Source organism: Carcharhinus amblyrhynchos, chromosome 11 (assembly GCF_965287045.1).
Source record: "Carcharhinus amblyrhynchos chromosome 11, sCarAmb.v2.hapA, whole genome shotgun sequence".
NCBI classification, from domain to species: Eukaryota; Metazoa; Chordata; class Chondrichthyes; order Carcharhiniformes; family Carcharhinidae; genus Carcharhinus; species Carcharhinus amblyrhynchos.
Genome location: NC_137334.1, coordinates 27,862,536 through 27,878,874, shown reverse-complemented (window position 1 = coordinate 27,878,874; position 16,339 = coordinate 27,862,536). Strand labels below are relative to the sequence as shown.

Genomic DNA, 16,339 nt, shown 5'->3' with positions numbered 1-16,339 from the left:
GCATTTTAAAAACAACTCATCAATTTAAATGTTTTAAGATTGGGGATTCATTCCTTTGGGAATTCTTCCCTCAATATTTAAATGTTTGAGAGAATTTGCACATGTATTAACACAAATGCAAAAAGCTTAGTCCAGCATAACTAGAACTTCAGTCAGATAGGAGTTGAGCAATGTAAATAGGGTAAAACTCGGCTAGAACAAAACTGTAGCTATAGGTCTGAGCCTGAGTCTGGCAGCTGCAGTATAAATGCAGCCATTGTTACAGTCAAGACTGCCTTGATTTGGTCTTTAAATAAAAACTCTAGCCTGGGACTGGACCACCTACAAAGAACTCTTAGCATGTTAGCCATTGGCAGTGTTTGTTTGTTGATGAGTCAATTTTATGAAATTTTTCACTGTAATCAAGTACAGGCAAAAGTAAACAGTCAGCATTTTACAGATTTCACAAGATCTGTGACTTGCACTTATAAAATAGATTTAATTTCGCAAAAATCCTCTCACCAGCTTTTTACAAAGGAAAGTGGACACAAACCAAGAATTGGAAGGGGAATGCATATGCTTTGTTAAGTATTTGAAGAATGTCTTTCATGTCCCTAACATGTCATTTTGCTTCATGGCCAATTAATTACTTTTGAAGTGGACTTGCTGTTGTTATGCAGGCAAATGTGGCAGCCAATTTATTGTTTGCGGATAGCTGTATGCACAAATTGGTTGCTATGTTAACTAAACTGATGTTTGTTGAGATCAATGCTGGTCAAAGGAGAAGAAATCCTATAGTCTTCTTCCACTATCATCATGGGATATATATTATGTTAGGAAAAAATGATTGGGAAAGATTTAAAAAACAGGAAATGAACAGGAAACAGAAAATTAGGAAATGATTGGGAAAGATTTAAAAAAAAAACAAAGAATGACTAAGAAAGCAATAAAGAAAGGAAAGATAGAGTATGAAGCTAAACTAGCTCTAAATATAAAAAAGATAGTAAAAGTTTTTACAAATATATAAAGAAGAGACTAGCTAGAGTGAACGTTGGACCCTTGGAGGACGAGAGGGGGCATTTAGCGGTGATTAACGAGGAAATGGTTGAGGCTTGAAATAAGTTTTTTGTGTCAGTCTTCATGGAGGAGGACACAAATAGTTTGCTGAATATTAAAGGTAGAGGGATGGTAGGAGACAAGGGCCTAAATGCGATTACTATCACTAGATAGACTAATGGGACTGAAAATAGACAAGTCCCCAGGACTGGATGGAATGCATCCCAGGGTTCTGAAAGAAATGGCAGAAGTAATAGCAGATGCCTTAGTAATTATTTATCAAAATTCACTGGGCTCTGGGGAAGTGCCGGAAGATTGGAAAATGGCTAATGTTACGCCACTGTTTAAAAAAGGTAGCAGACAAAAGGCAGGGAATTATAGGCCGGTTAGTTTAACATCCGTAGTTGGAAAAATGCTAGAATCCATCATGAAAGAAGAAATAGCAAGACACCTAGAAAAGAATGGTTTGATCAAACAGACGCAGCACATACTCGTGAAGGGGAAGTCGTGTTTAACGGATTTATTGGATTTCTATGAGCATGTGACTAGTGAGGTAGACAGAGGGGAACCGGTGGATGTGGTGTTTTTGGATTTCCAGAAGGTGTTCGATAAGGTGCCTCACAAAAGGTTGCTGCAGGAGGTTAGGGTACATGGAATTGGGGGTAAAGTGTTAGCATGGATTGAGGATTGGTTATCTAACAGGAAGCAGAGAGTTGGTTTCAATGGGTGCTTTTCTGGTTGGCAGTTGGTGACTAGTGGAGTGCCACAGGGATGGGTGCTGGGGCCTCAACTGTTTACTATTTACATAGATGATCGGAGGAGGGGGCTGAGTGTAGGGTAACAAAATTTGCTGATGACACAAAGATGAGTGGAAAAGCAAATTGTGTGGAAGGCGCGGAAAGTCTGCAGAGAGATATGGATAGGCTGAGCGAGTGGGCAAGGACCTGGCAGATGGAGTATAACGTAGCAAATGTAAGGTTATCCACTTTGGTAGAAATAACAGTAGGAGGGATTATTATTTAAAGGGTGAAAAGCTGCAGCATGCAATGCAGAGGGACCTGGGGGTTCTTGTGCACGAATCGCAAAAACCCAGTCTGCGGGTGCAGCAGGTGATCAAGAAGGCAAATGGAATGTTGGCCTTTACAGCGAGGGGGATAGAATATAAAAGCAGGGAGGTCTTGCTGCAACTGTACAAGGCACTGGTGAGGCCGCAACAGGAGTACTGTGTGCAGTTTCGCGCCCCGTATTTGCAAAAGGATATATTGGCCTTGGAGGGAGTACAGAGAAGGTTCGCCAGGCTGATACTGGAGATAAGGGGGTTAGTTTATGAGGAGAGATTGAATAGACTGGGTCTGTACTCGTTAGAGTTTAGAAGGCTGAGGGGAGAATCTTAGAGACTTACAAGATAATGAAGGGGCTAGATAGAGTCGAGGTACAGAGATTCTTCCCACTTAGAAAGGATAGCAGAACTAGAGGGCACAGCCTCAAAATAAGGGGCGGGGGGTGGGCAGTTTAGAACGGAGTCGAGGAGGAACTTCTTCACTCAAAGGGTGGTGAATCTCTGGAATTCTCTGCCCATTGAAGTGGTGGAGGCTACCTCATTGAATATATTTAAGTCACAGGTAGATAGATTTCTGATAGACAAGGGAATTAAGGGTTATGGGGAGAAAGCGGGAAAGTGGAACTGATCCACTTCAGATCAGCCATGATCTTCTTGAATAGCGGGGCATGCTCAAGGGGCTGGATGGCCTACTCCTGCTTCTATTTCTTACGTTATGTAGGAACCTAGGAACAGGACTAGGTCATTCAGCCCATTGAGCCTGCTCTGCTATTTACTACAATCATGGCTGATTGGACACTTCAATGCTTTTTACATCAACTATCCACATAATCCTTTATATTATTGTTCATCAGAAATCTATCAATCTCTGTTTTAAATATTCTCATGACTGAGCTTCCACAATCCTCTAGGGTGGGAATTCCAAAGATTCACAACCCTCCATTTCCTCTGCCCTGACTGGCATCTCTCTTACTTTGAAATTGGGCCCCCTGGTTCTGGACTTCCCAGTCAAAGGAAACATCTTACTTGCATTTGCCTTGTCTATTGCACTAGGTATTATGTGGATTTCAATGGGATCACTTCAATACAAGCCGAATTCTCTTCATAACACAGTCCCGCTATTCCCAGATCAAGTCTGGTAAAGCTTTGTTGTGCTCCCTCTATGGCAATATCATCCTTTGAGGCAAGAGGATCAAAACTGAACACAGTACTCCAGGTGCGGTCTCAAAAAAGCTGCTATACAATTGAAGCACGATCTCATTACTCCGGAACAAAAGACCAGTGAACCTAACATCAGTACAGGGGAAATTGCTCGAGTCCATTGTCAAGGATTTCATAATTCAGCATTTGGAAGGCAGTGATATAATCAGCCAAAGTCAGCATGGATTTACAAAAAGGGAAATCATGCTTGATGAGACTATTGGAGTTCTTTGAGGGTGTAACTAGTAGAGTTGATCAAGGAGAACCAGTGAATGTAGTTTATCTAGACTTTCAGAAGGCTTTCAACAAGGTCTCACATAACAGGCTACTATGTAAAGTTAAAGTACATGAGATTGCAGGTAATGTCTTGAGATGGATAGAAAACTGGTTAGCAAATAAGCAGCAAAGAATTAGCATAAATGGTCTTTTTCTGATTGGCAGCAATTAGTAGGGTTCTGTAGGGATTTGTGCTAGGACCCCAACTGTTCACATTATATAGTAATGATTTGGAAGAGGGAACTGAATGTATTGTCTCCAAATTTGCAAATGATACAAAGTTGGGTGGGAGGGTGAGCTGTGAGGAGGATGCAGAAATGCTTCAGCATGATTTGGACAGGCTGAGTGTGTGGGCATTTGCATGGCAGATGCAGTATAAAGTGGAAAACGTGAGGTTATCCACTTGGTAGCAATAATAGGAAGACAAATTAGAACGTGAATGGGTGTAAATTGAGAGAGGTGGATGCTCAGCGAGACCTTGGTTTCCTCATGCATCAGTCGCTGAAAGTAAGCATACAGGTGCAGCAGACAGTAAAGGCAGCAAATGGTATGTTGACTTTCATAGTAAGAGGATTTGAGTATAGAGATAGGGATATATTGCTGCAATTGTACAGGGTGTTGGTGAGGCCACATGTGGAGTATTTTGTGCAATTTTGGTGTCCTCATCTAAGGAAGGATGTCTGTGCTATAGAGGGAGTACAGAAAAGGTTTATATGAGGACAGACTAAGTCACTTAGGATTATATTCACTGGAGATTAGGAGAGTGGGCAGGGATCTCAGAATCATATGAAATTCTAACAGGGTTAGACAGGGTAGATGCAGGAAGAATGTTCTCAAAATGGTGGGGGAGTCCAGGACTAGGGGTCATAGTTCAAACGGAGGTGAGAAATTTCACCCAGAGGGTAGTGAACGTGTGTAATTTGCTACCAAAGAATGTAGTTGAGGCCAAAACATCGTCGGATACCAAGAAGAAATTATGTTTGTGTGTGAGGGAGAGCGCGTGAGAGTGTGGTGGTGGTGGGAGGAGGAAACTTAATGATCAATCATGATCAAAATGAATGGCAGAACAGGCTGGAAGGGCCCAATGGCCTACTCCTGCTTCTAGTTTCTATGTTCACCAGAACAAGTGGATGGGACCTGGTTTAATGTCCCATTTTAAAGATGGCACACCGAACATGCGGCAGTCCATCGGTAGTAGATCATGTATTCATATTCAAGTGAGGACTTGAACTCATGATCTTGGGTGGAATTCTTCCATTTTGAAACTAAGTGTGGTAGTGGGTGGCTCTGGTGGTGGCTGTCCTGCCAAACAGAATGACAGGACCTCATGCCAGATTCTGTGCCTGGAACCTCATTACCCATAGGCAAATCCTCCTCCAAATCTGCTTGCAAGCCAGCAGCTAATTTGTCTGCCTGACAGGTTAGAAGATCCCAGAGTTCAGCACGCACGTCATGCTCTCCAGCCCACTTGCATTCACCAGACTGTGCAGAATGTCAGTAATCCAGAGAAAAAAGACGAGTAGCCCCAAGTTGTCGTCTGTCCTCAATTAAACCAATTTTCCCCTGGGCCTATCACCTGACTGCCATGGTAATCTAAGTGCTCATCCAAAAACGCATTAGGGTAGCAAGGTAACCAGCCTCATCACTGATGCAGTCTGAGCTCCTATAACCCAGCACCTATCAGACCCAGGACTACATCCCACCCCCCCACCATCCCACAAGGTGCTGCCCGTGACCCTCATTCAGATGTAGGCTTGGGCGCCGGTGTGCAGCCCTCCAAATGCAGGAGGAGGAGTCAGACCTCCAAATGCACCAGGGCAGCATCACAGTATGCTGCACTGTAAGTTGTCATCACCTTCCTGCCTGGACAGAGAAGTCACAAACACAACTAACCTAGGCCTATCACCCTGGTGTGATGCAAGAGGGACTCATGGCAGGGAGTGCAGACAAGGTGGAAGGGATTGTTGGAGTTGCTGGACCCCACTCCTCTTGTGGGAGAACTTTATGATGATGAGGCCTCCCTCATGTCCCTGCCCTGCCAGACCTTTGCAGCTGTAGAGTCCACGCAGAGAGAGCAGACATGTTAACACCTCCAAGCTTCCTTGACTGAGGCAACAGTCATGATGTGGGTATGCCGGCGTTGGACTGGCGTAAACACAGTAAAAAGTCTGACAACACCAGGTTTTAGTCCAACCTATTTATTTGATAATATACTCACAAGCTTTCGAGGGACATCCTCTTCGTCAGGTGAATGAAGAGTTCTGGCCTCAGACAGAGCATATAAAGCACAGACAGTTTAGAGATTACTGATTAGAATGCGAATCTTTACACCTAACCTGCTGTTCAAGACCTGAAGTGGCTGATAATGTGAGTGGAAGGAGCACTGATCACAGTTTAAAGAGATGTGTATTGTCTCCAGACAGTACAGTGAGTGAGGTTTTGCAAACCCAGGCAAGTCACGGGGGTTACAGATAGTGCGACATGAACCCAAGATCCCTGTTGAGACCGTCCTCATGTGTGCGGAACTTGGCTATCAGTCTCTGTTCATCCAGACACATGGAACAGCCATGGGGACCAAATTTGCACCTCAATATGCCAACATCTTCATGCACAGGTTCGAACAAGACTTCTTCACCGCACAGAATCTTCAACCGATGCTGTACACTAGATACATCGATGACATTTTCTTCCTTTGGCCTCATGGTGAACAATCACTGAAACAACTATATGATGATATCAACAAATTCCACCCCACCATCAGACTCACCATGGACTATTCCCCAGAATCAGTTGCATTCTTGGACACACGCATCTCCATTAAGGACGGTCACCTCAGCACCTCACTGTACCGCAAGCCCACAGACAATCTCACAATGCTCCACTTCTCCAGTTTCCACCCTAAACATGTTAAAGAAGCTATTCCCTATGGACAAGCCCTCCGTATACACAGGATTTGCTCAGATGAGGAGGATCGTGACAGACACCTCCAGACCCTGAAAGATGCCCTCATACGAACAGGATATGGTGCTCGACTCATAGATCGGCAGTTCCGATGCGCCACGGCGAAAAACCGCACCGATCTCCTCAGAAGGCAAACACAGGACACAGTGGACAGAGTACCCTTCGTCGTCCAGTACTTCCCCGGAGCGGAGAAGCTACGACATCTTCTCCGGAGTCTTCAACATATCATTGATGAAGACGAACATCTCGCCAGGGCTATCCCCACACCCCCACTTCTTGCTTTCAGACAACCACACAACCTCAAACAGACCATTGTTCGCAGCAAACTACCCAGCCTTCAGGAGAACAGTGACCACAATACCACACAACCCTGCCACAGCAACCTCTGCAAGACATGCCGGATCATCGACATGGATACCATCATCACACGTGAGAATACCGTCCACCAGGTACATGGTAAATACTCTTGCAACTCGGCCAACATTGTCTACCTGATACGTTGCAAGAAAGGATGTCCCGAAGCATGGTACGTTGGGGAGACCATGCAGACGCTACGACAACGGATGAATGAACATCGCTCGACAGTCACCAGGCAAGACTGTTCCCTTCCTGTTGGCGAACACTTCGGTGGTCACGGGCATTCAGCCTCTGACCTTCGGGTAAGCATTCTCCAAGGCGGCCTTCATGACACACGACAGCGCAGAGTCGCTGAACAGAGACTGATAGCCAAGTTCCGCACACGACGACGGTCTCAACAGGGATCTTGGGTTCATGTCGCACTATCTGTAACCCCCGTGACTTGCCTGGGTTTGCAAAACCTCACTTACTGTACTGTCTGGAGACAATACACATCTCTTTAAACTGTGATCAGTGCTCCTTCCACTCACATTATCAGCCACTTCAGGTCTTGAACAGCAGGTTAGGTGTAAAGATTCGCATTCTAATCAGTAATCTCTAAACTGTCTGTGCTTTATATGCTCTGTCTGAGGCCAGAACTCTCCATTCACCTGACGAAGAGGATGTCCCTCGAAAGCTTGTGAGTATATTATCAAATAAATAGGTTGGACTAAAACCTGGTGTTGTCAGACTTTTTACTGAGGCAACAGCCACCAGACCTAGTGCTTGATAATGTTAGTGGGGCCTGGGTTGGATTGTCAGCAGTCAGCCATGGAGTCTGTCCAGCAGACAGTTGGCAAGGTAAGCACAGCGACATTGCTGGGGTTTGGATCTCGACCTCATGCGAAACCCCTCGGGGGTTGTTCAGTAGCCAGGGAAAATGAACATTACAGAGCCCCCGAGCCAGTGGCAAACCCCCTGAGTTGAGGACATCCAGACTGGGACACCATCCTGCACTATGACTGACACTCCCACGCACCCAAAGGTTGCTGCTCACTTGCATTTTCCTTCGCCTGAGCCACACTTTTCAAGAGCAATGTGGTCATTAATTGATCCTACCTCACTGCACACTGACAGGTCTAAAATAGCCTGTTCCATGGTTGGCCTCAGGGTGTTATATTTTAAGACATTGTCTCTATGAACTCATCCTCCAAGCTACATTTACCAATTTACAAGATTATTGCCATACTTGTCTTACAGCCCACATTATTTCTTGTGTTATACTCTGTCCTACAGTGAGCTATTGAGAAGGCCTCTAAGATATCTCCACCAGTGACTTCATTCCTTTACCACCTTTTATTGCCAAACTGATTCCAAAATATATTGATATTCCAAAATAATTTCTTACTACTGTGCTGACCTTGCCCTTTACCAACAGAGCTACCTCACTTCCTTTTGTTTGCAAAATGTGAAAAGTTTCATTGTATATTCAGATCACAGCCCTAGTCATTTTTCAACCATGTCTCTGGTGGCTATATCATACTCATTTATTTCACCAAGTTATCTACCTTATAATGAATTCTGCATACATTTAGCTGAAGAGCCTTTCATTCTGTCCTTTTTACCATTTATCCCTACCTTGATCTTACTTGCTGGTGCATTCTTATGTCTGCGTGCTCTGTCACACTCTAGGTATCATCATCTGCATTGCCACCCTGTATTTTTCTCTTCTAACTTTCTAAATCTCCCCTCATGTGATGCCTCCTTAACCAAGCTCTTCCCTGACTATTTTATTTTAAAGCCTGACATTGATGCAATGAATGTCTCGATTGATTGATACTTGTAGGATGTTGTAAACTGAGCAGATTTACTTCAAAAGGCTCCTAGATTTTGCTCAGTGGTTCTGTAGAGTGGATATTAGAAAAGTGGACATGGAAGATACGTGGGGATATGGAAGGGGTGTGGAAAGATATGGGAAGATGACGCAGAAAGAAGGGTGCATGGGAGAAAGAAGGGAGGAGATTGCTGAGCCTCTGGCGATGATCTTTGCATCATCAATGGAGACAGGAGGGGTTCTGGAGGATTGCAGATGTTGTTCCTTTATTCAAGAACGGGAGTAGAGATAGCCCTGGAAATTATAGACCAGTTAGTCTAACCTCAGTAGTTGGTAAATTGATGGAGAAGATCCTGAGAGGCAGGATCTATGAACTTTTGGAGAGGTATAATATGATTAAGAATAGTTAGCATAGCTTTGTCAAAGGCAGATATTGCTTTACAAGCCTGACTGAATTTTTTTGAAGATGTGACTAAACACATTGAAGAGCAGTAGATGTAGTATATATGGACTTCAGCAAGGCATTTGATAAGGTGCCCCATGCAAGCCTTATTGAGAAAATGAGGGGGCATGGGATCCAAGGGGACGTTGCTTTGTGGATCCAGAACTGGCTTGCCCACAGAAGGGAAAGAGTGGATATACCATATTATAGATGGGTCATATTCTGCATGGAGGTCGATCACCACTGGAATGCTCCAGGATTCTGTTCTGGGACCATTACTCTTTGCGATTTTTATGAATGACCTGGATAAGGAAGTGGAGGGATGGGTTGGTAAGTTTGCTGATGACACAAAGGTTACAGGTGCTGTGGATAGTGTGGGGGGTTGTCAGAACTTGCAGTGAGACACTGATAGGATGCAAGACTGGGTAGAGAAGTGGCAGATGGAGTTCAATCCAGACAAGTGTGAGGTAGTTCATTTTGGCGGGTCAAATAGAATGGCAGAATATAATATTAATGGTAGGACTCTTGGCAGTGTGGAGGACCAGAAGGATCTTGGGGTCCAAGTTCATAGGATGCTCACAGCAGCTGCGCAGATTGAAGCTGTGGTTAAGAAGGCGTATGGTGTACTGGCCTTCATCAATTGAGGAATTGAGTTTAGGAGTCGTGAGATAATGTTGCAGCTGTAAAGGACCCTGGTCAGACCCCACTTGGAGTACTGTGCTCAGTTCTGGTCGCCACATTACGGGAAGGATCTGGAAGCCATAGAAAGGGTGCAGGGGAGATTTCCAAGGATGTTGCCTGGATTGAGGAGCATGCCTCATAAGGATAGGCTGAGGGAGGCCTTTTCTCCTTGGAGAGATGAAGGATGAGGGGTGACATGATAGAGTTGTATAAGATGTTGAGCGGTATTGATCAAGTGGATAGTCAGAGGCTTTTTCCCAGGGCTAAAATGGTTGCCACAAGAGGGACACAGGTTTAGGGTGCTGGGGAGTAGGTACAGAGGAGATGTCAGGGCTAAGTTTTTCACTCAGTGGTGTATGCGTGGAATGGACTGCCAGCAATGGTGGTAGAGGCAGATTTTAGGTAAGTACATGGAACTTAGTAAGATAGAGGGTTATAGGTAAGCCTAGTAATCTAAGGCAGGGATATGTTTGGCACAACTTTGCAGGCCGAAAGCCCTGTATTGGGCTGTAGTTTTTCCTATGTTTCTATGAAGGGGGTATGCATAGCACGGAGTAGGGAGTGGGGAGGAGGGGAGTGCTCAGAGGGTAGGTGAGGTTTGAGGGCCTTACAGTCATGATCATAACAGGACTGATCCCTAGTAAACAAATGGGTCTTCTAGCCTGCTGTCTCACCATCTAACTGGCTCCTCTGCCACTTCGGGTCAGTGTCTGGAGGTGGTGGGTCCAACTCCTTTCTGCCCCTGCTTGCTTGGAACAAAATATGGCGGGCAGGGACTATCCTAAACCAAGATGGAGTTTGTGGATGGGAAACTTTCCTGACTTACTTCCCTTCTCCTTCATGAAAATCAGGCCCTTGAAATCTGTGCACGGGTCTACACGATTTACTTACATGGTATTTACCTTCTCTGGATTTAAATAGCTGTAATGCCAAAAGAACTCTACAGCAATATTATTTAGGCACAGAACGGAGGAGAAAGATGGATGCCTACTTTTCTTACGAATGGTATGGTTTCTCAGATGCTAATTGGGCACTAAGCCTCGGAAAAATGCCCCCAATAACAAAAAGCAAAAGATTTTTCACTAAAATGACTTCCACACAAATGTTGAACTGTTAATATTTTTAATCATTTATGCATTTGCAGAAGGTGTTCAAAGCACCCAAATGAAATAGGATAAAATGCAAACTAAAACAAAAACAATCTTACCTGCCCAAGTACTTCGAGGAAAGATGTCCTGATGGTTATCTAAAATAGAACAAAATTCTGACTTAATGTAGAAATAAATAAAAATCTCTGCTAAAACAAGCAAAGATGTAAATGAATGTCACTATTTTTATTTTTCTTAATACAGAAATTATGATTCAAAATACTAATGGTGATTTACTTCTCCATTTTATAGTCAGTGGGTGTCTGTGTTGCTCTTTAAATACTAATACTTAATGGGATTCAGCTCTCATTGACTAGGTATTCATTTTGAAATAACTTGGTTCAGCCCACATTTAGAATCGTTATAATTTAACGCATCTTGGCACCACGAACTGTACTGGGAATTATATCTATAAATATAATTAACTAATCAGGATTCTTCTAACAAGTCAGTTACAAAGATGAATGGCTTAAATTGTTCTTGTTCTTTATCTATCTCTGCACTATATATGTTGAACTTGTGGGTGGTGATAACTATCTAGAAGACTGACCTAGAAGAACAACTTCCTTGCCAAAGAAATTTAAAGCACTTCCTGTGGACCTATTGAAAGCCATATTTTTGCAAAAAGAAACATCTATATTTTGTACATTTAAAATAAGACTACTATAAATTTGGTCATTTACCAAGTGCTTTTAATTTCTGTTAGGAATAGAAGCACTGCTGAACAGTCCTTTCTCAAATCATTTAATAATGCTAAAATTATTTAATTAGAACCCACATGGGCTTCATCATATTTCTATTAAACTTTGCCTTTTTACTATGTTGTTAGGACTAAAGTCCTGCGCAAACAGCAATTATGATATGCTCTTCTATACACTGTACAAATTAATGACCAGTGAAATTATTATGTCTTCATTAAAGATTTTAACAAGAAAGTGAGAAACACCACTGCTTAAAAAAATCTTAATGGATAGTGGTAATGCTTATACCAACTCACATATTTAGCAAAATACAAAGATGACAATTACATACACAAAGGTTTCACCATCTATGAGCACAATCTCGAGTTGCCCAATTACAACCTAATGTTGTAATAGCTTGCATTAAACCATTAACTAATTGAAGCAGAGCTAAATGAACTGAAATATCAACTCTTATCCTGCCCCTTTTAATTGTGTGTTTGGTAGGAATAGAAAGATGCAGTATTTACTGAAGCCCTTAATCTTCAGTAATTTATTTCATTGTTAAGTGCAGTACAAACTATGAGCTTTTCTCTTCCTCAAATTTGCATCTTTATAAATCCTTTGGATTCTATGAATAAAATGTATAGGCAAGGCTGATCTAGAAGTTGTTTGTCAAAGCGGTTGCGTACTTTCATTACAAATGAAGCCGTATTTTCGGATTTTGAATTGAAACTTTTCCTTTACTCCAACTAGATTTCTAACTATTTTGTAGGATTGGACCACACCGAGGATGTCAAACATGAGCAAAGTTGGTATAATGTCTTCATGCAGCATTACTTGATATCAGCATTTTCAGGTTTCATATTGGATAGGCTATTCTTGCCAAGAAAATGAGAATAATTCCTTCAATAGCAAACACATTTAACCCCTCTTGAACTGACTTGATGAACTGCAACAACAGATAGGTCTGAATGGGAATATGCCTTGCAAACAGTCAACATTATCTGGCAGATGTAACTTTAAGAATAATACTAAAAGCAAGCAACTAATTTCAGTTGCACAAGTAGTGACTGGGAATATGTGTGGTGATAATAACAAACGTAAATTAAAACTGGTAAGGACAGTGTGCTGAATATTCAAGTATACAAAGCATTCAGAAAAGATACGAGAGAAAAAGGGAGGTAGCTGTACTGATTAGGGAACACATCATAGTGTTGGAAAAGAGGGGTAAAAATGCAATCCAAAGGCATGATCATGCCACTGGGAATATTCTATAGGCCTCCAAATGGAAAGAGATAGAGGAACATATCTGCAGGAAATTAAACAGATGTTCAAAGAACTATTTAGTGGTGACATTGGAGGACATTGAACTTGCCAGAGACCCAGCAGGCTACAGCAGCAGCCTTGAAAACGTAGCCCAATTGCAGAGGGCACTTTCTGCAAACATTGACAGGTGGCCCCCGACTCAGGTGGCCATCACAGAGGGTTCAACCACCATGGATAAGACATAGGTGGTCCTCCAGGACTGGCAGGCCAGGTGACACCAGAGCTTCTGGAGCTCACTGCAGAAGTACCACCATCCTATGGTGGAGTGACCCAAGGGCCCATAGGAACCCCAAGGGAGGAGGAAGGACTTGAGCCCATGCTGGGCCTTCCAGCCAGGAGGCTGAGGTTGAGGCTACACCTTCTGACTCCCCCTCCCTCCCTTCCTGACATCAGAGCTTCTCAGGGGCAGCAGGATGAAGAGAACGTCATGGAAAAGTCCAGACACCTGGAAGCCGGTCCTCAAGGTCCAGGGCCTCCAGGAGGATGCCTACCAAATGCATCATAGGCAACAGGGTGAGGTAGGCAGCTGGCCGCCTCCACCACCGACGTACATTCTGTTTGCATGCAACAGCGGCCACACCCTGGGCAATGGCTTTGACAAGCCAGCTAAACCAGTTGAGGGTAGCCGACGGGTCTCAACCCTCAGTGAGGCAGGGAGGTGTCTATCCCGGCACGTGAAAACAGGCTCCAGCAGATTGAGCGGACGAGACCAATGAAAGGTCCAACGGTCAAGAAGGCAGTCTCCGCAAGTGTCATGGAACGTGAAGAGCAGGACAAGACACAGAAGATGTCCTGATCATCCACTGTGCCTAGTCCCATCTCCAGCTGTCTTGACTCTTGTCTTGCCACTGGATCTAGATGGGAATTGGGAAGAGAGTGAGGCTGATGCTGCGCAACTCTCCCTCACTTTAATCCAATGAAGTGCTAATCTCGACACCATTATCATCATCATCATATGTCCTGTGGCGATGAGCGAGCGATGAAGCAGCAGTGGATACACTGGGAACTGTAGTCACGGACCTGCACACCGGCGGCTCAGGTCAAATGGTAGTTTTTTGCTGACCGAAGCAGCAATGAAACTCGGCGTCTACCTGGGCAACTGAGCAGTCCTCTTCAGGAACACACTGCTCACCTCTGTGGAATGAGGAAGGGGCTAGAAAAGGTGCCCTAAACATTGCCTGCTTCACTACACCCTGGCCAGTTTACCGCGGCTGGCGGGGATCCCATCTTGCAGTTGAACAAATAAAATAAAACACAAGGTGACACCGCTCACAACTGACACTTGGAACATGCGCACACTTTTGGACAACTCTACAGCAGACAGACCAGAGAGAAGAACAGCCTTAGTTACCAGACAGCTTGCAAGATACAACACTGACATTGCAGCCCTGAGTGAAACTCGTCTTACCAAAAAGTGAAGGAGACTGTTCTGAGACTCTTCCTCTTTGCCGACGACTGCGGCCTGTATACTGGCTCAGATGTATGAGGTGGATGTATGACAACCGCACAACGTCAAACAGACTATTGCTCACAGCAAACTACCCAGCATTCAGGAGAACAGTGACCACAACACCACACAACCCTGCCACAGCAACCTCTGCAAGACATGCCGGATCATCAACATGGATGACATCACCACATGTGATAATACCATCCACCAGGTACACGGTACATACTCTTGCAACTCTGCCAACGTTGTCTACCTAATACACTGCAGGAAAAGGATGTCCTGAAGCATGGTACATTGGGGAGACCATGCAGACGCTACGACAACGGATGAATGAACATCGCTCAACAATCACCAGGCAAGACTGTTCCCTTCCTGTTGGCGAACACTTCAGTGATCATGGGCATGCGGCCTCTGACCTTCGGGTAAACGTTCTCCAAGGCAGCCTTCACGACACACGACAGCGCAGAGTCGCTGAGCAGAGACTGATAGCCAAGTTCCACACACGAGGACGGCCTCAACAGGGATCTTGGGTTCATGTTGCACTATCTGTAACCCCCATGACTTGCCTGGGTTTGCAAAACCTCACTTCCCGTACTGTCTGAAGACAACACACATCTCTTTAACCTGTGCTTAACGCTCTTTCCATTCACGTTGTCGGCATCTTTAAGACTTGAATAGCAGGTTAGTTGTAAAGCCTCGCATTCTAATCAGTAATCTGTAAACCATCTGTGCTGTTAAATGCTCTGTCTGAGGCCAGAACTCTCCATTCACCTGATGAAGGGACAAACCCCAAAAGCTTGTGTTTACTATCAAATAAATCTGGTAGACTTAAACCTGGTGTTGTCAAACTTCTTACTGGCTCAGAGCCAGAGATGTAAGTCAGTATGGACAAATTTTCCATGGCTTTTGACAACTTTGGACTCACCAACATTAAAAATACGGAAGTCATGCACCTGCCTGCTCCATGTGCACAAAGGACAGAAACTACAGGCAGCAGACTAGTTCACTTATCTTGGCAACACCCTCTCCCAAACAGTGACTATTGATACAGAAGTTAACTGCAGAATAGCAAAGGTGAGTTCTGCTTTCGGTAAACTGCATCCCACTGTATGGGAACGTTGAGGAATCATCCCAGCAACAAAACTGAAGGTCTACAGCACCATGGTACTCACTACCCTCCTGTACGCCTGTGAAATGTGGACTGTGTATCGAAGGTATGCAAGGCAGCTCAACTATTTCCACATGACTTGTCTTTGCAGAATATTACACATCAGATAGTAAGACAAAGTACCAGACACTGATGTTCTCTCTAAAGTCTTCCATCAGTCCACACACTGCTGATGAGAGCGCAGACCCGGTGGACAGGTCATGACATCCGTATGTCAGACGAGCGCATACCCAAGCAGCTCCTTTTTGGGGAACCCTCTGCTGGAAGGCGCTCGCGTGGAGGGCAGAAGAAACGTTTCAAAGACATACTCAAGGCCTCCCTGAAGTCGCTTGACATAAACACGACCTCCTCGGAAACGCTGGCTCAGAACCACCCTACCTGGCGCTGCCTAATCCACAAAGGCTGTCAAGCTTACAAAGCCAGGTGTACTGCTGAAGCACAACTTAAGTGCAAGCTGCGCAAGTCCAGAACCACCAGCGCAACAACTACAGTGTCTACACAAGTCTGTCCAATATGTGCCAGGACATTCCATGCCTGAATTGGCCTGATCAGTCATCTTCGGAGACACCGCAACCAGCCTCAAAATGACTAATGGTGTCAAAGTCCTCATCAATGATGATGGACAAACAACAACCCTCCCTTCCTGACACCAGGGCATCTCAGGGGCAGTGGGATGAAGTGGATGCCATGAAAACATCCAGACACCCGGAAGCCGGTCAGGGTCCTCAAAGTCCAGCGC

General features: G+C 44.4%; 1 protein-coding gene across 1 annotated transcript in view; it reads right to left on the bottom strand.

The window, feature by feature from the left end:
- The window catches only part of pgap1 (post-GPI attachment to proteins inositol deacylase 1), a 189,298-nt gene that overhangs the window by 83,229 nt on the left and 89,730 nt on the right, over window positions 1-16,339 (bottom strand). The window contains exon 19 of the mRNA XM_080198351.1: window positions 11,033-11,071. Within this exon, the coding sequence (XP_080054477.1) occupies window positions 11,033-11,071 (39 nt within the window). The remainder of the gene's footprint in view (window positions 1-11,032; window positions 11,072-16,339) is intronic.